General features: G+C 42.5%; 1 protein-coding gene across 1 annotated transcript in view; it reads right to left on the bottom strand.

Moving 5' to 3' along the window:
* The window catches only part of LOC136991345 (obscurin-like), a 144,635-nt gene that overhangs the window by 43,166 nt on the left and 76,775 nt on the right, over nt 1-24,694 (bottom strand). Inside the window, 21 exon segments of the mRNA XM_067292211.1 lie at nt 177-350; nt 1,099-1,181; nt 1,524-1,724; nt 2,443-2,582; nt 3,407-3,541; nt 3,850-3,878; nt 4,750-4,816; nt 5,142-5,360; nt 5,815-5,913; nt 6,020-6,052; nt 6,915-7,033; nt 7,416-7,494; nt 8,295-8,573; nt 9,186-10,541; nt 12,586-12,858; nt 14,382-14,669; nt 15,566-15,838; nt 17,886-18,158; nt 20,188-20,454; nt 23,375-23,647; nt 24,359-24,625. Coding sequence (XP_067148312.1) covers nt 177-350; nt 1,099-1,181; nt 1,524-1,724; nt 2,443-2,582; nt 3,407-3,541; nt 3,850-3,878; nt 4,750-4,816; nt 5,142-5,360; nt 5,815-5,913; nt 6,020-6,052; nt 6,915-7,033; nt 7,416-7,494; nt 8,295-8,573; nt 9,186-10,541; nt 12,586-12,858; nt 14,382-14,669; nt 15,566-15,838; nt 17,886-18,158; nt 20,188-20,454; nt 23,375-23,647; nt 24,359-24,625 — 4,927 coding nt within the window.

The following is a 24,694-nucleotide window of genomic DNA, read 5'->3' on the forward strand; positions in this document are numbered from 1 at the left end:
CCCAGCCCTGTGCTCTGACTTAAGCAATGCCATCATATCTCATCCTAAAATGCCCATCGACTCTTTTACACCCCAAAACTGTCAGTGCTCCACATCCTTTATAGCCTCCATAGTTACTGTAGCTCTGACACCAGGTACAGAAGCTATCCTTCTGTCTCAAATGAAGGGATGCCCACCTGGAATGGAAACGAGCAATATCATCGATGTTTCTGAAGATGGTGGATTTCTGACTGGAAACAGCTCCTGGGACGTTGCGACAGGTCTCAGTGTACTTGAGGTGATGAGTCTGGAAGAACTGTAAATCTTGAATGTAATCCTCTTCTGAGATCAGCAACTCCTGAATAACAATGCTGAAGGGGAGACAAACAGGTGATAAGAAAGCGCAGAACAATCAGCACAATTATTTTTGACATGTCTCTAAAACAGAGATGAACATTTGGTCAGAGGACTCCTTTGAGTAGGTTGACTAGATCTCCCTGGACTATAAAGGGATTTTAGACACTCTGCTTACAGATAGGCACCTACATTACAGACATGTACAGCTGGGCCAGATGAAACTGAGTGCGAGCAACAGGAGGACCTGTGCAGAGTAGACAGCAGCAACTTAGATGGCACGTTATGGAACCAGCAAGATGTTACAGAGGCAAATATCTCTATGACAGCACACTCAGTAGCGCGCTGCACTGCGAGGGAGTAATACACAGCTGAGCAATACAAGTTTGTAGCTGGTCTTCCTAGAGCACTTCCACTCCCTCTTTAGACATCGTGCTCAAATCCAGAGCATCCCAAAGTACAGAGGTACTTAAAAGAGACAACACAAGTTTAAGATTTTTGTGAAATCGGAGAGCCTCCAGAAGGACATCACGGAAAATCCTCCTTTCAAGCCCACCTTCCAGTATGATTTCAATTGGCTGAAATTTTTCCAAGCTGAAATCACTGGCAAAGCAAAAGTTGCGAGAATCAAGTGAGGGAAAAGGGAGATGGCAGGCCTCAGTGATACAGAAAGGGTGACTCAGGCGGGACCTAGACACCAACATTCATGTTAGTTCAAACAGCAGCAAGGCTAAGCGGTGCCTGTACAATCCGACAAGCGCTTACGTCAGCTTCCTTTTGTATTCATCTTCAGAAACGCATTCTCCAGGGAATTCGGGAGCTTCTGTTGATCCCCACTCTGGTGACAACTACAATACAAGAGAAAGGACATGTTATTCTTCTCGGTTAACAGTGCTTTTGCCAATACGCACAGAGGAATATCCCTCAAAGACCCCTAATCCCTCAGCAATCCCTAATGCAGCAGTGTGAAACTTCTTTCTTGCTTGCTGGAGACTGATTAGGTCTTTCAAGCCCAGGCACCCCTCCACACACACAAAAACATAGTCTAATCAAAACATGAAAAAGCCCCATCATGTTACAGACCCCTTCAATGACCTCCTCACCCTTCACTTCAGTTTAGAGGGATGGCTCTAAACTGCAGGAGAAAGAAGCAATTTTACATGAAAAATAAACATAGGACGATCAATTACCTTTAATTTCTTGTCCAGATAAGCTGGAGATACCCAGCCCTGTCGGGAGGGGCTCGATTTTGTGGGTTTAGTCCTGACTAGCCACTTCAGTGGATGAGCTGAATCAAGGACTTCCACATATTGCCCTTCCTTCAAAGTGATGGCCTCCTTGTCAGGAGCAGCAGGCACAAAGTCAGCGGTGACCATGTAGACGTCAAAGATCTGCACGCATGAAATGACAGTTATTTTGAGCTCTGAAAAGGGAATACAATACCATATCGCCTTCAGAACCTAAGTGTGCTCATCTGCGTTTAATGTTTTATTCTCCAACCCTTGTACGGCAGAGAATCACTGTTTACTTTTTACAAGGTGGCAAACTAAGTCTCAGAAAGGCTCTGGACATATTTTCAAAACATTCTGCAGTATCTTGGATTTACATCATGAAACAGTGAATTTTGCTCCCAAGTCAAAACAAACAGTGGTCCTGAAAATGTCAGAATAGGTCAACATTGCTAAAGGTTTAATTTTTTTTAAAAAAACTGTTTGAAATGAACACCTAAAAAAGTTCAGATTTCCACCAAATAGTCATTTTTCACAGGAACAACTTCTCAATAAAATTCTTCTGACAAACTCTATCTGAGGCTGCAGAAAATCAAGCTCTGACTTTCTGAAGCTAAGCCATGAAAAAAAGAAACAACTGCTGAATAATGGCTCTGTTTTGACCATATTGACTTGAACAATTTGTTCAAGGTCACATAGTGAGCATCAGAATCTTGTTCTCCAGTGCTAGGTCTGTGCTCTGTATCACAGGGCCCATACTTAAATACCAGTCTCTACTAAAGTGAGATAGATCCCATAAAGTAGGATGGAAACACAAGCGATTGAGCATTCTAAATAACTGTTTTTCCTGGTATCAAACTGGTCCATAAAGATAACATACCTCCCCTCGGGAATCCCCATCTTCAGATTCAGAGGAGGACTCCTGAGCAATGGATGAAGGCCTGGATCGACCATGGCGAGGAGATGCAGAGGGAGTTTTGGATTCATCGTCACTATCTGCACCTGGCACTCGAAGTGTGGCTGAAAAGCAGAGCGACAGGGAAGTGTGAAATGCAGCTCTTGTATTTGAACATGAGTCAGGTCTATACTAACTTTTAATTTAATAAAATTAAATATTTGTCGAGAAGAGCACTTGCAGCATTTAGTGCGACTGCCTATCAATATTCAGGACTGCATAAACAATTAGAATGCTTTAATGCATGAGGTTACATGCTTATCGCAGTAAAAATATCTGTACAAGAGGTATGACTTCATCTTTGCTTCAAGATAAAATCCTACTACAAGAGAATCAATCTACCACATACAAAACAAACCAGAATTTTTCATTTTAATTTAACAAATCATTAGTTTACTGCACAGCTATACACACAGTTTTCAGCCTGGACTTGATTTTAAAATCCCATTGTGAACTACAACTCAAATTAAGATGGGGAAAGCCTGCAAAGCAGGATTGCTTTCAGATTCAGCAGTGATGCATTAACTTAACAACTCGAAACACCCAAGATGCACAAAACACACTTCCATTTTTACAGTTGCCCTCCACCTCAAGTTCACATTTACTCCTGCTTATTTAATTAAATACTATATGTTTAAAAAGAACATTAGCCTTGTCAGTTTATTTTAAGAGCTTTTTTTTTTTCGTTCAAAATTGTGGATGAAGATGTAGCAGCTTGGATAGGTTCTGGCTAAAAATTCTCAGACCTAAACATTCACAAATACTTATGCAGGATGACTGTCTCAGAACCCGCTTCACAAATCTCACTGATATTTAAAGATCAAATGAAACCTAAAAAGAGCTTGCATCATTTTCTTATTACTTCAATTGCATTTGCCAGGTCACTTACCTTGACTTATTTTTGCAGATACCATTTCTGAGATACGGGAGGTGAGTTTCTGGAAGAACTCTTCTGTCCCAACATCGGCTAAGGAAACAGGGCTTTGGGGTACACCTTCTTTACCAGCTACACCATCAAGATCTCCTGGGAAAGAAAGAACTTTCTACTAAGCATGCAATACTTCACTGAAAAGTCAGCTTCTTTAAATAACAAAAGCTTCTCTAGAAGGAAAGTCTAATTTTCTTCACTTCTCCTGCTTCTAAACCTGTGTTTGCTCATATTTCCTCCAAATAATTCACCCCTGAACAGAGACCAGTCCTGAAAAGTTCCAATATTTCAGGAACTTATAAGAGGAAAAAGAACAAAAATAGGTGGTGATAATGAAATATGTAGACAATCCGAGCTGCAGATATGGAAGGTAGGAGTAGTTCATATAAAATAGCTTCTCTTACCTATTCTTGCTTCAGAGGGATGAACAGCTCTGGAAAAAGGAAAAAAAAAAAGAGTAAAGCAGGATTAGAAGTTAAAATGAAAAATCATGGCAATTTGGGTGGGATTTATGACCTTTAAAAATTATTTATTTATATCAGGCCTTTAAGGAAATAGAATCTGAGCGCTCTTTTTTTTTTTTTTTTTCTTTAACTTTCAGAGAAGGATTAGGACATCTGAGCTTGTTTACGTGAAGAAACTACTACAAAGTCAGCAAGGGTATAAATTTTCATAGTACAAGCTATCTGCCCTAAATCTCTGCACAATGCTGTCAGTACACAGGAAGCACGAGGAAGCTCACTCCACTTTCACAAAGCAATAAATTGCATATCTCCAAATATGCCTAATAAAGGCCAGGTACATCCATGTGCGAGATTGCAGTGGAAGAGCTGATTTCACACTGGAGCTTTCTTCATAGCAAATTCCCCGTGCAGACAGTCCCCCAAATCAGCCATAAAACTCGAATGTTAACAGGCAAGCTTGATGCTGTAATAAATAACGTTTCGGTTGAAAGCTACCAAGTTTTATCAAGATTGTAGCAAACAGAACATTTGTAGAGTAATATCAGCTATAAACCCTTGGTAAGTACAGACTAGTGCCAATTAGGCCAAGTAGGACTAATTTCCTCTGGTTTTCACTTAAGATCCTTTTGTAGGCAATGGAGAGAGAGACAGACGGACACTTCCAGAGAGCAAACAGACCCTTAGGAAGGGAAATTCATCCTCTGGGAGTGCCCATCGCTCTCCATTGGCTCCAGAAGTCCGGTCAAGTCTTTTAGGCTGGATATATTCTAGAAGTGAAAGTGTGCTTAAGTGGATCCCACTCTTCAGAACGTGCTTCAAGCTGGGCAGAAAAACACTTACCCCAGGGTGGTCATTATGGCTTCTGATACCATCACGCGCTCCTGGGTCAGAACTTCAGCCTCTTTCACTGCAAGATCAGGGTTTATCGTTAGAGGACAGAAAACAAAGAGTATTTTTTTATGTATTTAAGGTGGGGCACATTTTCTAGACATGGATTCCTGGAAATACCAGAGTAGTGAAGCTGTCCTGCTAGCAGCTCCTGACCCAGCGCACAAACTCCCACTCATATGATGCAAACACACTTCGTTCCCCTCCAGGTCCATACAGATGCATTTCTCCACCCTGCTAGGTTACGATTTGTGTCATTTCCTTATCAGTCACATTTATTTTTCTCTTAGCCACTGCATGAAAGGCAACGCAGAAAATGTGCTTCTACTGCAAGAAAGACTTACCATCTGCAACTTCTAGGGTGGCAGTGCAGATGGACTGGCCAGCCTTGTTGGTAGCAATGTATGTGTACAGCCCACTGTATTTCTTTTTAACATCCAACAGGATTAGACTGTGATGCATGTTTGAACTGGCGAGTTTATACCCAGGAGCGTTGGGTTTGATCCAAAGGATGTCTTCCTGAGACTCTTCTTTCAGCCAAGTGATAGTTGGCAGTGGATATCCTAAAGGAAAACGAATACAAGGAGCTCTAATTTTCCTAACAGTGTTACTCCTTTCTTACAAGCCTCAAGAGCCATGCTGTAACGAATGCTGCTTTTGACCTGTTTTGTGATCCTTTTACAGCAGTAACAGTCGCAATATACAATGAAGGAACACATACCTTTCTACAGCACACTCCTCTAAGGACATTAAAGCACTGTATAAAACCAGTTAACCAACATATCTTCGTAAGACTAGTAACTATTATTATGCTTGTTTTTATAGATAGGAAAATGGAAGTGAAGTTGAGTTGGATGCTTTGCTATGAGGCACACGAAGTCTCTTACAAAGTCGGGACTAGCGCCCCGGACTTCAGATTCAATACGCTAGATCAAGTTACAGTGAATTGGCCCAAAGAGAGACAAGAATGCGTCATGAAACTATGCAATTTAATTGTTATGTAGCTAGACCACTTACCTTCAACTTTTACAGAAAATGTGATGCTTGCACCTTTCTTAACCTTTTTATTAGTAAATCTTTCCAGGAACCTTGGTGGTATCAGCTGCTCATGGGCATCTGAAAACGACATTATTGGTGAAACATGGTTACACCTTCTGTGTGAGTTAAGACTACCTGAAAAATTTCTAGGGGTTCTGTTACCATCTGCTATGGAGCCTCTCACCTGTTTCTGGTGGTTCTTCTTTCTCATCAGGTCCTGTGAAACAGGGAAGAAAAACAAAATTACAAATATGTTTCTGTCCATGAGTTTCAAAGAAAAAAACGTGATTCCAGGGGATTACTCACCGCAGGACACACTGCACAGAAATATTAGTTTTTTTCCTTTCTCTTCATTTTCTGACACTCTCTGTACTTGCTGCATATCCAAATACCTTCCAGGTTCGAAAGGTAATGCTCAGGCCCGATTTGCAACATACACAAAGCCAAACACTGAAATCCCTAGCGAAGCAAAATGTGGACCTAAGTCACCCTTGGTTTGTATCACAACTTCAACACCCGCTCCAAGGACACTGAAGGCAAAACAGCTCTCGCCATTTTAATAGGCAGCAATAGGAAAAGCAGGAGAATCCCTACCTCTCCCTACCACTGAGAGCAGAAAGAAGTTTTTGCAGTTTTTAGCCTGTAGCAGCGACTCCCTCATAACAGGGTAAGACAATGCTGCAGAGAGGGAAGATGAGTCTAGGACTCATCACTAGTTCCTAGCCCAGGACTGTTTCATTTATTAAAGTGAATAAAGAGATATTCTCGCTTTTTCATTCCTTATTGCTTCTGCATAACTAGTGTGCTCAGAGAATTACAGGACTCAGTTTTCAGCAACATATGCCTGTAATTATGCCTGCAGATATGGGCACAAAATAGGCCACTTTATCTGCCTATGTCCGCTGCAGAACCCAAGGTTCATCAGCACATACATCATCTTCTAGCTGGCTTATGCAAAAATGGTGCAAGATGAACAGACTGGGAGCACAACTGTGGAAGAGCGCATCAGAAAACCTTGTCCAGCACTTCGCTCCGACAGCAAACCTGGAACAACACAAAGTGTTGTGGCCTCCCCTCACCTTTCACTTTCAGGTGAAATTTTGCCAAAGATGCTCCAGGTGCCACGTGAATATCATGAAGCTCATCGAGGATCTGAGGCAGTTGCTCCTCTTCAGTGGTAGACTCCTCCTGCTCGCGGCTAAGAAACAATTAGAGGTAGAAAGAAGAAAGTCACCAAGACAGCAAAGGGTTAAGGAAATCAGGATCACCTATTTCAGGTTAATTCATTCTGTGCGTTTTGTCATCACAACAGCACATGCAGTACTATATATCATTAAAAGCAGTGGAGAAATCCCCAGGCTCGCTTGAAAGCAGCAGGGCAAATTAGCCCATGATAAATGTCCAGCTGCAGTAGTTACTCTAACTGGAATCTCATCTCATCTGACTGTTCCTTATTACATTAAACTGGCCCTGCCAGGTACAGCAAAAACAGACTCAGTATTTCCACGCAGAAAGCAACATTACAGAAATATATTGATCTTACCGAGTCAGAAGTTACAAAGAACTAGAGTTAGATTTACCTTGAAATATACTCTTTGGCCCTGTAGTAGGAGGAAGTCTCTGTTGCATCTGCTGCTGTCTCATAGTCAGTGCTGGTCACTGTTAAAGAGAAAAAATATTTTAGATAATCTGAAGTTTGAAATTATTTCATCTTATAATAATTACAGCAATTAGAGCTAACAGTTTCCAAACTCGGAGGAATAGTTTTTGCTGATCTCCCTTATTAAAAATCCATTATTTCACCTACACAACCATTGCACCATGGCGGTGTTTCCAAAGGTAGCTAACTATCGCTCCTTTCAAGATCCAACACGGATGCTTCAGGAGATAGTCAGAAGGGCTTCCTAAGGGGAACATCCAGGCCACCTTCTCTGTCGCCTCTCTGGTGTTCAGAGCCTCAGAGAAAACCCAGCGAACTGGGTATGGTCTATAGTAAGATGTTTCTCTGACCTTTAGGAATAACTGGGCTCTGCTCTGCAACTGAGCAGCTCACCCATACTAGTGACATCCACGTTGTCCTTATAATTAACACTTGTACCATCATTATCATTTTATTAACACATTTACAATAGCCTAGCAGAAACATTTTAAAAAGTAGTTTGATAGCACTTCCATATTTCTTCATTTTGCTTGTAGAAACTGTTCAGTCAGCCAATCCAGAATAATATATGCTCTTTAGTAAAAGGGCATCCACAGCACTCTAAGAACCAGACTCAGTTGAAAAGCTGCATTTCTGGTGCAAAGAAAATTTTGGAGGCTTTTCCCCCCCATTTGTTGGGGGGAACCCAAGAGGTTCATTTTTAAAAAAAATGTAAATAGCATTTTTCTTAAAAAATATTTATCCCCCTCTAAGCATGACCCCTTCCCTCTGGCTTTCCTACAGTTATTTTGAGACTTACAGTCCACTCGAAGCTCAGCTTTGGTTGAAGCAACACCCATGTTGTTTTCAGCAAGACAACGGTAAACACCCATGTCAGCAGGGACCACAGCCGTGATGATCAGCTGATGGCACCCTTCCTGGTCCTCGCTGATCATGTAATGGTCATTTTCTTCAATTGCTTTCCCATCCTTGAACCAGCGAACCGTGGGGAGAGGTTTGCCAATGACAATACAGTCAAAGCTGACTGGATATCCGTCTTGGACCTCTTGGTTTTGAAGCTCAGTCATGAACATGGGGGCTAAATCCAGGGTAGTTAGGGGAGAAGAAAGGAAAAATTGGGTTGCGTTAGATGTATTTTAGGAGCGCTTCTGCCCAGTGCCAGAAGACTTCTGCTTCGCAGGTTTTTAAATAACAGAGTGATATCTTTTCTCCATGACAATAAAGGTCAAGTAGAAACTCCCTGACAAACACTAAGAAAAAATTCCCCTGGACTGCCAAAAGTATTGAAATCTCACAGCTGCAAACTATATATCACCTCAGTTCTTCCCCTTGACAAAATGTCTTTTGTCCCTCTTTAAGGGCTGTTCTGAAAACTGTTTAATTAACTTAAGTATAGCAATAAAAGCATTTATAGCTATATTATTATAATAGTGGAAATTGCTACTACAAAAGCATCTTTACAGAAAAGTGAGAATTTTGCAACCCCCTGCTCCAGCACTGACTTCCCTCCTCTCCCCAAAAATGAAAAAGAAAGAAAAATTTCATCTATTTTTTCAAAAGTGCAAAGATTTCCAGAAAATATCTGCATGAAATGAAAAACAAAGGTTTAAGTTATTCACAAGTAAAAAAATAACATCCTGACCTGCTCCAGATACCTTTTTCAAAGAAAGAACGAGCTTGCTTTACTCACCTGTATCAGAAGTCAGTAAAGGCGGGGGAGGTCTTGCTACTGGTGGTACAAACTTCCCGACGGCGGGTGGTGTTGCTTTCCCAATACGCAATTCCATTTTTTTAGGGCCTTGTTCCAAAATGTCAATTTCCACAGGGATTCCCAGGGCACCAAACATCTCTCTGAATCGAGTGGCTGCAGTTTTTGCCTCAGACAAGATTTCAAACTTGATGTAGATGTACTGGTCATCCTCACGATACGTCTGATGGTCCACCACCTCTACGTCCCCTTCATCTGCACTGACAAAGAGCTCTTCCTCCGCGTCAGATATCTCCGTTGAGATCTTGGCCTTGAAGAGTCTGTGAAGTCTCCTTCCTGCTTTACGGAAAGCATCATCCAGCTCACTGCCAGACGAGCTCTCAGTCTCACTGTCAGTGGTATGTTTAACTTGCTTCTCTTTACGAACAAGTTGAGGTTCCTGACTGCCGATCGTCACCTTAGCACTGTGTGAAACTTTGCCAAATTTATTAGATGCCTCGCACGTGTATTTACCCGCATCTTTCATATCCAGGCCAGTGATAATCAAAGAGCAGGTCCCATCACTGTAATTGTCTATGTGATAGTAGCGACCATCTGAAAGCTCTTCCCCGTCTTTCAGCCAACAGACTTTCATGTCACTTTTGCTGTGGGCCACACACTCAAGGTGGAGAGTGCTTCCAGGCTCACCAGAGAAATCTTTGAAGGTCTCAGCAAACACTGGGCACTCCTGTTGCTTCATCTCCTTCCTGACTTTGTAGCCTTTGAAAGCAGCCTGGATCTTTACAGCTGCCTTGTTCATGGAAGGATCATCTAAATCCGTTATTTCTGGTTCAGCTGGCTTAGCAGCTGGGACCGCCACAGCAGTCTCCACACTGGATTTCTCCCACTGCTTCCATAACTTGCCTGTGGAGCCCGATTGAACCTTGCTAGTAACGCTGACACTTGTCTTCCCAGCTTTCTTGAGGTAGTTGACTAGTGAAGGAGTCCCAGCTCTAGACTCATCATCTGAACTTGTGAAAGAGAAATCTGCTTCTCCAGTCCTAGCCAGCTCGTCACATGTGGAGTATTCCTCTGAGTAATAGTGAGACATCTCTGCTTCTTCCTTCTTCAGTTCCTGAAGTTTCTCATCCTCTTCAGGCACCTCGCTGATGGGATCCAAGGTGGGCTCCCAGCTCATCCAGCGTTTCTTGGCCAGAGCTTCCCACAGCAGGTGAAGGTCTCCCTCCTGAGCAGCCTCAGGGGGCAAGCTGGGCTGGACATGTCCATCCACCAGCTCTTCCGGTTGGCTTGCGCTGGGTGCTTCCCTGGCGATCTCTTTTAGCAATGCTACAGTAGGAACTGAGGAGAATTAGATTGGTGAGATGTTAAAAGACAAAGTCTATGATTAAGCCCTGAGAAAGCACATGGAAATATCATACTAAAGTCTCGACAGAAGAATATCAGTGGCACTTAATTAAACATTAAGTTGGGAACAAAATATAAATTTAATATACTGGAACAGGTTGCTCGGAGAGGTTGTGGAGTCTCCACCTTTGGAGACATTCAAAACCCTACTGTACAAGGTCCTGAGCAACCTGCTCTAGCTGACTCTGCTTTGAGCAGGTGGGTTGGACTAGGCTATCCAGAGATGACCCTTCTTCCAACCTCAACTATCTTAGGATTCTATGCATGTACATAAAATATGGCCAAACAGCAACATTTTTTTTCTTCCTCATGCATTTGAACCCAGTAAACCAAATTCTGTCGCTCTTTATGTTCATGTCTAATTCCATTTCTTATATGCAGTCATAGTCCAAAACTGTAAGCTATCCAGCGTTTGGCTAGACTCATGTTTTGAAAACAAGAGCTTGCAATTTGGCCTTGGAAAACCCACGGAAGTGCACAAGCTATAAGGCGAGGCAGAGAAGTGAATGGAGTTCCATGTCTTTTCCCTCATTCTACTCTACACATCTGCCCAGGGCTGCAGAAAAATATTTCAATTTCAAAGACATAAACAAACACTATTTTTTAATCTCCTGATGAGTTCTCAGTTTTACTAATGCCTCCAGGGAAATGCGATGTTGATTGTGTATTGTCTGAATTACCACAAAGTAAAGTTTTTGATCTCTAAAGCCTCTGCGTAAAAAAACAGTGGCTTTGTCCTTTCTGTTGCAGCTGTCTTTTATTTGTGAAATACATAAACACTCTCATGGAGAACAATAGAAGCAAAGTGCCAAAGCTTTTGCTAAAAATAATAATCATCCAGCCCAAAAGAGTATGATTCACACTTGGATATGGAAAATAACACACACAACTAGATTAACACTGAGAGTCTTTCAATGGGAGACCTCAATAAGTTCTTGATCTCAAGTGAGGGCATGACAGAAATACATAGATTTTTGCTTTTGTTTTTTAAGAAATCTACCCATCACTGTTTCTTCCTCAGGTATCTTAATCTACCCATGCATTTTAACCAATTAAACTCATTTTGTAAAGAATGAACAAACAGCTGCATTCACAATCTATCCAGTATTGTCAGGTCTTTCTCTTCGTAGTGAGATTAGTGTGATTCACTTAACCTAACTGTAGCCAACTAAAAACCAGACATTTAGTATAAGCCAATTTTCTTGGTTCCTTTTGTAGCCAAAGGAGAAAGAAGATCCAGCGTGTAGAAAAAGATGTATAACTGCAAGTGTCTCCCACGAGCTCGCACCTATGCTCCTGTTGCAATTGCTGAGTATCTAGTTAGGACAGTCAGTGGAGCACGGAAAGCAATTCAGCTCACCCTATTTTAAAGTTAGACAGGGCTCCACTGACTGTCTTGAGCAGTTCTCCACTGGTTGTAATGGGAGCTGAGACATCCATCTCACATGGAAACATCTGCCTGGAGATACCTATGCTCAAATGTCTAAGTCTGACTCACTCTCTGGGACACAGTGAGTTGCCTAAACATCAGGGGGGGAAAAAAATTGCCTCCCAGTGAGCTTATAGTAATAATGATCTAGTGATCATTATTAAGCTTACGGAAACAAAGAGCTATACAAAACAATCGTAGTGATTAGTTTTGGTCAGAGTTCAGCCCAGTGCATTATAAAAAGACTGTATTATTCCAACTTAATGCAATTTTCTCTCTTCTTTCAAAGTTTTGTTTTTATTCTAAGCTAGGAAGTGTTGAGGACTTTGGTGACAATGGGTATTTGTTAAGGTGGAAAATATCAGGAAAATCTTATCTGAACAGCTCAAAACTATTACAGATTCAGAAACATACTGGGCAACACAAAACAGGGATAACGATTCTTTGTGGATTTGAGAGACAACTTGTAAAGGAAAATGAATTCAAGACCAAACTGCTGAGATGTCCCTGAGCAGAACTGATTTAAGGTCACAGGAATGCACTCTGTACCTCCAAGACACAGGCTGGTAACAGATTTGACTTCTGGAGAAACCATGCAGGTGTACGTGTCCTGATCTTCAGGTTTAAATTCATGAATAATGAGCATCTGCTTTTTTCCATCAGAGAGGATTTCGTATCTCCCTCCAGCTTGTATTTGTTCTTCTCCTTTGAGCCATGTCGCTGTCTCTTGAACTTCACTTGATAATTTGCACTCCAAGCGAGCCACCTCCCCTTCTGATACTGATCCTCCCACCAAAGGATGAGTGACTGTAAGTGGAGGCTCTATAATTACAAAAAAAAAAGAAAAGAAAAGAAGGGACAAGAATTAACACAATATATCATAAACTGGCTTTAAGATGCTCCAGATTACTCTGTAGAATAACCAAACATCCCATCGTTAACTTATAGATTCTTTGACTGTTGCAGACAATCAAAGAACGTGACTGGCAGCATCCAAAGTTCACAACTTCCAAAGATAATACCAAATTAATTGCACAAGCTCTCCCAGAGGTTAAACCAACTTCAGATAAATATATACATGCAGAAGTTGTTTCACTTTTCCTACTTCTGTATTTGGTGATCTTCATTTATCCAGCACAATGAACATTCAAGCAGCCCTAGATATCCTAGAAGATCGTAATGTTTAGAATGAGGAAGTTTTGAAGAAGTGACACAATAAAGAAAAAAAATAAAAAGAATAAAAGAGATTATTAAAAGCTGACTTCATCCCAATCTTGAAAGTAAAAGAAAACAGTATTTGCTCTCGTTCCTGAAGAATTAAAAATTCTCAAAAAGTGTAAAGATTTTCCCTAAAATTTTTTTCTATCTTCTTTACTTTGGAAGGAGTCCTGCCAATGATGTGCTGTTTGTATGACAGTGATATTCCAAATGAAGCCAAGACAAATCCATGAAACGTGCAGATGTTCAGCTGCCATTGATGGGGACCTAAAGCACACAGCTGAGCTCCCAAGAAGGAGCACAGTCCCGAACGTCACCTGCCCCTCTGCACGTTTCACCGGGGTGAGGGGATCATTGCCCAAAACGCCTTGGAGTTGTAGACAAAGTGAGCGTATGCAGAGTTATCAGGTTGCAGCTGACACCCTGGAAGCTGTTATGTTGCAAAAACATCACCGTGTGCCTGAGCCCCAAGCAAAAGGGATTTTATTTATTTATTTTTTTATTAATATAGTCTCTTCCCTTTGAGGTACTTGCTGGGGACTCTGATATCACAGATGGCATCGCAAGAAAAGAAAAGAAACATTGGAAGAGCGGCTCTCCATCTCACTGTGGCTTCCAAAGTCTCACCAACAGCCACCAAAGGAACTGTCTCCTCCAGCACTCTCCTTCATGGGGGTTATTATATAAAGATATGCAAATAGTAGAACGAGAGAGAAAGATGGGTGAAGAAGACAACACCGCCCACCCACTGTGTAGGCACCCAGGGCCTCAGCTGCACCAGACGCATTCCAGCATGCCCCTTCTGCCTCATTCCATCTGACCTCCACCAGAAAAGAAACTCATGGTCACCAGACAAATCACGGATGCAGTGCAGGCCACACGATAGCTTGATGCAGTCTGGGGAAAATAAACGTGGAGCCCTAACAACGCAGCAAGTTTTGCTTTGCAGCAGCCCAGAACAATTTTTCCAAGCTAGTTCTCCTATTCTGTGTTGGCAGCAAAGCACTGAAACACGTTGCAGAGTGGACTCTTCCAGGAGATCCCTGGAGCGGGTGAAGCAGGCATGCCATGCGAAACACAGGTCTACAGCAGCTCTCAGTCCTCCTGGGGGCACCTCTCCTTCTCACCTAGCTGCACCATTTGAGGGAAGTGCACCGGCTCACTGGCCCCGACTTTGTTTACAGCCGAGACGCGGAATCTGTAGGCTTCGCCCGGGGTGAGATGGTCCACCACAAACTCCGTGTTTGGAATCATGCCCTCGCTGCATGACTGCCAGCCAACACCTGGGATTTTCCTTTCAACGTTGTAGCCTAGGATGTCACAACCACCGTCGCTCAGTGGCTTGTACCAAGACAGAGTTACAGAGTGACTGTTCTTACTTAAAACTTCTGGTTCTTCGGGGGGGTCAGGGTGGGCTGAGGGCACAACAAAGTTCCAGGGATGTATAACATGAGCAATAGTGCTTTACGCTACAACAACCTGAGAGGCTTCTGCAAGCCACAAGAAGGAAGTGCAACGCATTCGGCACCCGTCTCAGTATGAAGCTGAGTGGCTACCTGCCTGTGACCACGACACACCTGCGCTGGACCGATCTATCTATGCTACTAATGACAAATAGTCATTTTCCAAGAGCCATCTCAGATACTTATGTCACACGTTATTATGACATTTTCCCGCTACTTTTTCCCACCCAGCTGAAAACAAGATGTGTGTATGGCATTTACTGAGTAAATGACCTGCCATCATATACTATAACAATCCAACAAATTATGGGGAAATAAGGTCAACAGCTGTCCTTCCTTATTTTTATTTTTTAATTTTGGAGACCCCAAACATTTCTTTCCACATGCAAACCTTGGGTGCACAGCTTCCTGTCTCTATTTACAGTCAAATCTCTACTTGAGTAGATTAGCACACCTCAAAGGGTTCTCTGCTGCCCCTCATAATTTTCCATACACATGAACTCTAGTTCAGCTCCCTCCAGCACCCACATGTTTGCAGAGGGTGGTGCTGAACTCTCAGTAATCTGATTTTCATGAGATTCTATGTTACATTTTATGAAAGACTGCAGCTAAGGAAACCTGGTGATCATCTCTAGCCTGATCTAATTTTCATGTGATGAGGTGAACTTTTTCTGTTTGAAGAACAGAGTTGCCCAGGAGCAGCATCTTCTCAGCCTAAGAATGCTAGCTTGGGACATGAGAAACAAATCAGTGCAAAGCTTAGAAAATTTGATGCAGTACCTCAATACCAAAGTCTGAGATTTCAAGTGCCGTTGGGCTAGAAAGACAGAAACAATGTATGAACTTACCGATCACAGCCAACTTGGCGGATGCAATTGCTTCTCTGGAAGCAAAGGTCACCTCTCCAGAATGATGTGGTTGGGCTTTTTTCAGAATAAGTTCGTATTTATTTCCATCTGCTTGTACCTCCCAGTCCTCATTTGTTTGGATTTCTGTGTCATTGGAATACCAGGTAACTTCATTAATCGGCACCGCTTCACTCAGGACGCAGCTAAACGTAGCTTTGTCCCCTGGAGAGACTTCCACATCTGTGAGAGGCTGCAAGATCCGTAAGCGCCACCCTGCAGATAAAAACAGGTAATCAAGCCCTCGGGTACTGACATAAATGCCGGTAAGAGGTATTATGAGTATTTGTGTTGAATCTCTGGGCAGCCAGGCCTCCGAGACCAAGGAGACCATTAATAGAGAGGCTACATATGTCACTACAACAGATGGTATCCTTGGGGACTGCAACTTTCCGATACTTTCAGGAGTGAAAACCAATCCAGAAATGTCTTCCTTTTCCAAGTAGCAGAAAAATACATTGGAGAAACTTAAATGAACTTACAGAGCTTTCATTACTGAGAGTCACACATATCTCTGACTGGAAACCGCTGCTTTCCTGTGTTTTCTTTACTGAACAATTTGTGAACGCTGCCACAAAAATGCTGGGAACAGGGCAGCCTTTGCCCTTTAGATTCAGTATCTCAGTGAGATAAGCATTTGCAAACACTCCGAAGATGCCTCTCTTCCTTACAGAGTACAAGAGGAATCGAGGACAAGTAGATTTATGCAGTTCACAGAATTGCCTGCAATTACCTAAGGTGAATCCTGGTTCTCATTCCTTGATGTAAATGGTAAATGCATAACCCAGAAGCACTGAAACAACTGACCTCCATAAAGGGTCATAAAGGAAGAGCTACCTCCCCCTTTCTCCAAAAATACAAAAAGAACACAAAGTAAAAATAGCACCATGAAGTAACCATAGTTATAAAATCAAATGGAATAAAATACTAACTCAAAGATGGATTTGGTCCTCAGAGCTCAAGTGCTAGTCAAACCAGAGTCCAAACTCTCCCGAGACCCTAGAACACTAGGTCCTCAGCCTGCCGCTTTGCACATTTCTGAGTCATGAAAGGCATTTCAATTGGTTTCCTTTTTAAACCCAGATTCTCTAGCTATCACTTTTTTGCATGAAATCCCAAGAGTTACCAGAATGTGTCTATCATTTGCATGAACTCCCAAGGGTCACCAGAATGTCTGTATCACAAACCAGCTTCTTTTTGGAACTAAGTTAAACAGGAGAGGTCTAAGACAAATTGCTATTGGTTTTGTACCTAATTTGGCAATGCTTTTTAAGGAAGTAAATGAGGTAAGTGGATTTGACAGAGACTGCAGCACCACAGAGGCAGAGAATATTCATGCTGCCTGTGCAGTGTGCTCTTGTTGGAGAACTAGTGCCGAAGTGTATATATGGGTGTGCGCCCCAGTCACCGGCACTGGAGAATAGACCATAACAAAAACATCAAGAAATAACGGAGCTAAATCTACTCCTGATGCAATCAGATGCAACTGCAAAGGTTTGACAAGATTTACATTTGTTCATAGCAAGCCTCCATTTGATCTCAGAATTATCAGTACAAGCAGATGGGTTTAATGAAATGATAGATTTAATAAAATGGGACTAAGCAGAAAGCCCAAGCCAAACCTCCAGTATTCTGCAACTGATATCAAAAGTATGGGAAGTTATCTTTTATGCCAAAAAATGGAAACATTCCTTGAGAATGAAAATCTTTGTCAAGAGACTCTTCTGAGCATAAGGTGGGAACAATTAGAAAACATCCCAGAAAGCAGTACAATGGAAAGGAAGTGGAAACAGGAGTGTGTTTTTTTCCGATTCTGTGATTAGGCCATATTAAATAGGATATGTAATGCTTGCACATATGGCAAGTCAGAAAGATGGGAATGCAAATGAGAGGCAGACACAAGAAGCTATCAGCACATCCAAGAAGGATTCGTCTCTAGTCAAGAGCCGAGAAAAACGCAGAGTGCTGCTTCTCTTAGTCAACGTAAGTTCCTAGAAAAGTCAACTCCACCACTATTGTAAGACAGTCATATGCTTCTAACTCATTGCTAAATGATGCTCTTTATATCCGGGTCATGACAAAAAGAACAATAAGAAAAAAGGAAAATATAAGCCACCATTCATTCATTGGTTGAGAATTAGAAGTTGGGTATGAAGCAAGCAGCTTATGCAGCTTTTCCTCTCTGCCACTCATCGCATTTCTCCGGGTCATTTGCCCTTGCAAATCAAAAATTTAGGATTCCCCATAAGACCGCTTCCGTTACCTTTCACAGTCAGGAAGGCGGAGGTCACCGCGTCGCTGCACATAAAAGTCACCCGGCAGCTGTCCTGGGGAGTTAGGTTCTTCAGCAAGAGAAGATGCCTGCGCCCATTTTCAAAGTAAACCATCTCCGTGTTTTCTGTAGTTTTGGCAGGCTCATCATCGATCAGCCAGTTGTAATTGTAGCACTCGGGTTTGGAAAGGTAGCATTCAAAGAGGGCTTCACCTCCTTCCACTGCTTCCACATTCTCCAGGCCCTGGACGATGCTGTTCTTGGCTAGTGGAGAAGGAGAACCATCAACAATATTAATTGTGTGGCTATGCATAGCTGAATATTGACAAGCCTTGGAGCACTGCTGATTCCCATTGCTGGAAAGCTGATGGAAAGGATATGGATGTGATAAAGTATGCTTGCGGCTTTAGCTGCTAATTTCAACCACGCTCTAACACAGTGCTATATTCAAAACTGTTTTCAGTTGTGAGGTAGCTTAAAAATAATGAAAAACCTCTAGAAGCTCTAGCGCTTCATCTAGGCTTCCTCCAGAAACCTGACTTCTGTCTTTATGAATCAAGAAAAAAAACGTTGGTGTTTATATGAATCAAGCCAATATTCAATAGGAAGTGATAGTACGGGGACATAATCAGATTCCTTCCGTCCCCAAACAGGAAACATTTCCCTCAGGTCTCCCAGGCAGGCACAATTAACATCGTAACTGGGGAAATTTGAATCAACTGACAGCTTATGATAAATTCTTCCTACCTTTCATGCAAAATAAACGCATCAAGAGAATATTACAGCTGGCAAAGCTATAGGGACTGCCAACTAAGTTAACAAACCATTTCGCCAGTCCGCTTCTAGGAAACACATGAAAAATCAACATCTATGTAAACTCTATTTTCTGAATTATTACAAAAGCCTTATGACAATATATTAGGTTTATTTTCTCCTGCACGTGTGAGGCGAATCGTGTGGCCAGAAACATGCACAGTCACTGCAATTGCATGCATTGGTTGGCATTTGTACATAAGCAATCAGCCTGGGGCACAACTAAATGTGGGCTGCTGCACCTGGATAAAATTTGTGCCACACCAAGCACATGCACAGATTATGTGCATATAAATATAACTGACACAAACACCATAAAATGGTCATGATCGATAATATAAACCAACACTCGGAGATAGTCCTGCTCAGGATCTCTACAACCACTGTCTGGAACTGTTTGAAACATAGAAAATTAATGCTGAACTATTCCCTAGCAAAAAAAAAATAAAAAATAAAAAAATGTATGAGTTACTAAAAAGATTTCCATATTTTATAATACTTAGGGAGAACAATAAAGGTTTTTCAACTCCTTGCAGAATGTATAAAGTATGTTAGGATCAATCCAAGCTGTTTCTTCAAGTACTTTCTGAGTCCTAGTTTCCCTATGCATAAAAAGTGGATCCTATCTCCTCTTTTGGATTATACTCATTAATATCTGCTAGCTGTTTTTAATTCCTAAAATGGAAGGCGCTTATCAAAGTACAAAATACTATAATAAATAATACTCTGCTCCTACACTCACAATTAATTAGGCAGAAAGAACAATTTTGCCTAACAAACCATGATAATTCAGAAATCAGACCAGAACCACTATGACTGCTGATCATATTAGTTCACCTGGTGACTGAAAACAAAAATTCCTTATGCAGACATCAGAAGTAAATTATTAGACACCCGTATAAAATATATAACTATTGTTATTTTTTTACTTGCTGTTTCTGGGGCCCTCACAAATGCTGTTTACAAGTAGGAAGGTATTTCCTGAGTGATCAGCATTTGAAATAAGTAAAATACCGAACTAGATTAGCTGCAGTTGACAATAACTGAAAATAACATTAAATTCCCCTCTCTCCATTAGTGACTGGTTTTAAAGTGCAGTGCATGTAAAAACCACTCTGTAACAGCAAAAAGTATTCTCACTATTCCTTTGGACCAACATTATATCTGCGATATCACAGTAACTCAGCAGACATCCCATTGCACTGAGGATGGAGCCAAATGCGGTTCATCGGAGAGGAGGTATGATACATAATCGATATAATAAGCGAGCATTAATTAGAACTAAGCTTCTGTGAAGTGTCGCAGTTTCCCATTCAGTTCCCATTAACTCCCATCCATTTTTAGCACTGCTATCAATACTGGAGCGAACACCAAAGAACGGGTTCTGACGTGTCGCTTATTGTGAGACGCTTCCATGATTTTTTCCACCTTTTATATTTGGGACCCATGATAGTCTTCCTCTTTGTCTGGAAGACCTCACCTTGAACATCAAGTGCAGCCACCACTTTAGTGCCTTCAGCTTCACAAGAATAGATGCCAGTGTCTTCTGGTACCGTAGGTTTAATTTTTAGCATGCTTACATTCCAGTCCTGCACGATAAGGACTCGCTGCCCATCTGCATGTATTTCCTGATCATTTTTCTTCCATATGGCGTGCACTGGCCTAGAATATTGGCATATGAACTCTGCTGTGCCATCTTCATCAACAGTTATATCCTGCATGGGACTGACCACTTCAATGGTTGGATCTGTCAACCAACACGTCAGGAGGGACATGCATTAGCGGATCCTCAAGGAAATAGCAACCTGGAGATTTTTGACAAGTACAGAGTTGGAGGAAGCAGGCCGAGGGAGAGTGCAAGCAAGAAGCCGACCGGGCACACCAGGGATTAGCGGTTTAGTCTTTGCTTGGGTCAGCAGCAAGCAGGATAAAGCAAAACTGGTGCATTAGAATGTAACTAGCACACCGGAAAATGGACCAGCAGCAGTTAAGGCCTGCACTTTAACAGTCCTGACCACGAACTTCTGTGCAGAACATCTGCTGGCACTCCTGCCATCATTCGTTTTCCTCTCGGCCCTGGTGAGACTCTCTAGCCTAAGCAGTGCTGGATGTGAAACACTTCTGCTTCCCAGAACATTTCAAGAGCGCAAGTCTGAGATGGAGGAGCGCAGTGGATGATGGGCTGCCCTGACTGATTTGGGCAAAAGAAAGACATCAGCATTGTTCAGTGGGACTGGGGGAAGGGGCTTGAAAAGGCAAGCTCCAGCGGAGAGCCCACTCACAGCAGCATGCGGAGCAAAGCTCCTGGACAGCTCTAACAAGGAAGGGCACTGCACAGGGAGGAGGTACTTGCTCTTTTAATTAGCCCTCTGCCAGAGGCATAGGTTTGGGAAAAATAAGAAGCTTTTCCTTTTCACCAGCTGATCTGTAGATCAGACATCTGTCTGGAATGCTCCTCCTGAAGCTCTGTGCATTGGGCTGAGGGATTTCCAATGTTACTGGCAGACCTTGGGAAGCAAAGATAGCTTGGGAAACGTCTCTCGGCATTTCGTTGCAAGGCTTGATCCTGCTCTCTAAGGCTCCCTCTGCCACCCTGTGTGTGTGCGTGTGTGTGTATGGAGAGGAGGCATCGATGGCAGATCCTGGAGACTGAAGGACTCCAGGAAGGACTGAAGAAGCAAGAAGAGCTCTGTGCAATTGGGGGACTACACCACCATCCCCATAAGATGGAGAAATATGCTCCTCACAGTCAGTGTCACCACTGGTTCCAAAAGAAGGAGACTGTCCTTTTCTCACTGCCCCACCGCTGAGCTAAGAGCTTGGTGGCCCTGTTCTCCCCCTCAGCATGACAGGAAGCACCCTGGGCCTTGGGGTACACTGGGGCCTGTAATCCTCACCCCTGCTCAAGGGGGTCAGAAGGAGAGGGCAGCTCTTCCAACCTTCTCCATTCCCCCGCTGCCCAGCCATGCTGGGACAGCGAACAGATGCAATTGTAGGACAACGGCATTGTGAAGGCCAAAGAAGAAAAGCTGTCATGAGATCTTGGTCATCATAGAATAGATATCCCGTTATAAGCACGCCAGGAGAATAGGGTTAGAACCACGGCACTAAGAGAGACGACCTGTTGCCTGATGAAGAACCAGCCACAGACAGCTAGATAGACTGAAACACACATAGCTTGAGGATGGATCTTTAAATTTCTGGACAAAGTAAAGTGCAGGAAATTGACTGTTAATACAAGCACAGTTAGAATTTCACTAGTGCTTTACTTTCCTATTAAATCAAGTGTTATTGAGCAGAGCACCATAACTGGGGTGTTTTTTAAAAGGTCTTCCTCATCCTAATCCAGTTAGAGTCATATAATACTGTGACTCGGTTCACATTAAAAAAAAAAAATCTTTACTTCAGCAGAAGCACAATATATCCACATACATGTTTGTACTAGCATGAGCTTTGGGTGTTAGACCTCTACAATTCTGTGATTCTATGAAATTAAAACTTCTCAGGAGCCCTTTATCTGGCTGAATATCTAACAGCGCATTTATTTTTAATTTATTTTCTACATCCACTGGAGCTCTTTGCCTACAGCGCTCAGAACTAGATTCTGTCTCTGGAAATACTGAAGTCAAATTTGATGGCAAATGGACATGTGATTTCTCATATTTACACACTGTCTCGCTGCTGCACCATTCTGATATTAGATATAAATGATCTGGCATTTCTTCTCCTCAGAGAGCAAAATTTTCTGAAGGTCCAACAAGGGACACATCAGACTGACAGGGAAGCAGATAACAATTCCTGACTACAATTCCACATTGTGGACAATCCATGCTACGGTGAATAATTATAACACAGAGGAAGACCTGAACAAAGAGAACATTTCATCCTTTACGCCTCCTTACATACTAAACCTAATATACAAATCCCTTTCCCAAGTGAGGAATAAGTGCTATTTTGCTCTGAAAAATAACAGCTTTTCCAGATGGCTATAAAAGGACTGGATGTGAAGTAACTTGCTTTACCATAAAGTCTGGAGCTCAGTGTTATTTGCAGTTTGTGGCTACCCTTACCAAATGAGGAAAATATTCATTCAACAGACAACAAAGCTTTGCCAGCACAGCGCTAACTGTTAGTATTCAACCATTAGCAATCAACTGCTGGGGCCCACTTTGCCACCGTGCTACTCCGCGGTCATACCAGTGGCTTCCAGAGGAGCTCTGGAGCCACCAGTGCATGAGCCCAAGATCTTGACTTGGGAATATGTTGAGCTTAGTATATAGTGACAGTATCCAAGCTATGGTACAGCACAATAGCGAATTATGTGAACTTCTGGCCATGTGTTTTGTGGTATTATAAAAACAGCTTGGTGGGAGAATCAGGTAGCTGCACAGTGACCAAAGCACAGCCTCTTCTCCTGAATAGGTCCAGCTCTACCGAGATGTCAGGTGAAAGCAACAGCCCTGACCCTGCAACCTTTCCTCACCTGCATCATCCAAAAAGCAGATGTGGTTGTACCTACAAGACATGAGTACGGGTGGAAGGCTGCAGGACTGCTGTGTCAAAGAGGAATTTTGGAGACATTTAGTAAGGGTAGCCAGGAAGGCAGAAGCACTAGCACACTGAGCAATTGTGGAGGTGGCCATTTGTGTCTTCTCACAATGAAATACCTTTGACTAATAATTTAGCTGAAGATATAAGGGACCCCGCTCTGAAGGTGACAGTGCCTGAGTCATGGCACGCCACATCCTTTAGGGTTAGAGTGTGGACTGTCCCGTCCTGCTCAGAGATTTCTGTCACAAAGTTGTTGTGAAGGGGAGATCCATCAAGCCACCACTGTACATTCTTCACGCCCGGGCGTGAGAGCTCGCAGGTGAACGTGGCTGTCTCACCCACAAAGACGTCTGTGTTCTTTAAATCAGAAACTATGACTGCTGCTTCTTCTGTATAACAGAGCAAGAGAAGGCGCCAAAGGAAAACAAAAGCATAAACATACACACGTTCCTTCCAGCAGAAATAACCTAAGCGACAGTGCAAGTTGTCCAGGAAAATTAAATTTGTAATGCTTGTTCTGGGGAAAAAAAGACCTTACATTTCTTTCAAGGGTTTAAAAAACACCTTCCATCCTTCACCCGCTTGCAAATGAAGTATGTTTGTTTGTCTGCAAACACTGTTTCATTGAAAGAACACTATATTTCATGACTAGTTCATACCTGACTGTCCTGTGTGTCGCAGCCATCTGCATTGACATTGTATGCAGTCGCAGGCAGAAAGCTAGCTTAAGATTTAAATGGGGTATTTATTTAAACTGCTTTAAAAGATTAACAGAAATATCAACAACAATTGAAGCCATAATCAAGCATAACAAGAAATTCAGTATTTTTCATAATAGTTACTCCAAACAAATAGTATTTCAACAGCACCATCTGCTATTGTACACAGTATGGTCAGTGCTTTGAACCACATTCACTTATAAACGCTGGTCCAACCTCAGCATGGACGTAAATATTTACATCTTCCCTGAAATCAGAAGAGAAAAGAATGGAGTTTCAGCTGTTTCCATCTGAGACAAGTTTGGTCTGTTGCTATCAAAGATACTGGAGTGAGAAATTCTGGCAGAGAAGTCGGAGCATTTTCATCCCATTTCGTCTTACCTTGTACGTACACAGAACCTGCGGTGATCTCGTATCCGGTGCTACAAGTGTAATCCCCGCAGTCGTCAGGCTCCACGCCGTGAATGATTAGCTCAGCGATGCTGCCTTTCAGTTTCATCTCATATTTGTCACTGGGCTGAATGACCGTCCCTCCTTTTCTCCACTCAACAGGCGCGTCCGGCTTGGAGATCTCGCAGTGCAGGACAGCCGTTCCCCCTTCTTCGGATTCCACGTTTTTCAGCTCCTCCTTAAACAGCACCGGTAGCACTGCAATGGAGAAGCAGACACAGCAGTGACTCAGGGCTAAGCGACACGCTTGCAACTCCTCCGGCTTGG

The sequence above is a fragment of the Apteryx mantelli genome, chromosome 2 (assembly GCF_036417845.1).
Source record: "Apteryx mantelli isolate bAptMan1 chromosome 2, bAptMan1.hap1, whole genome shotgun sequence".
NCBI lineage: Eukaryota > Metazoa > Chordata > Aves > Apterygiformes > Apterygidae > Apteryx > Apteryx mantelli.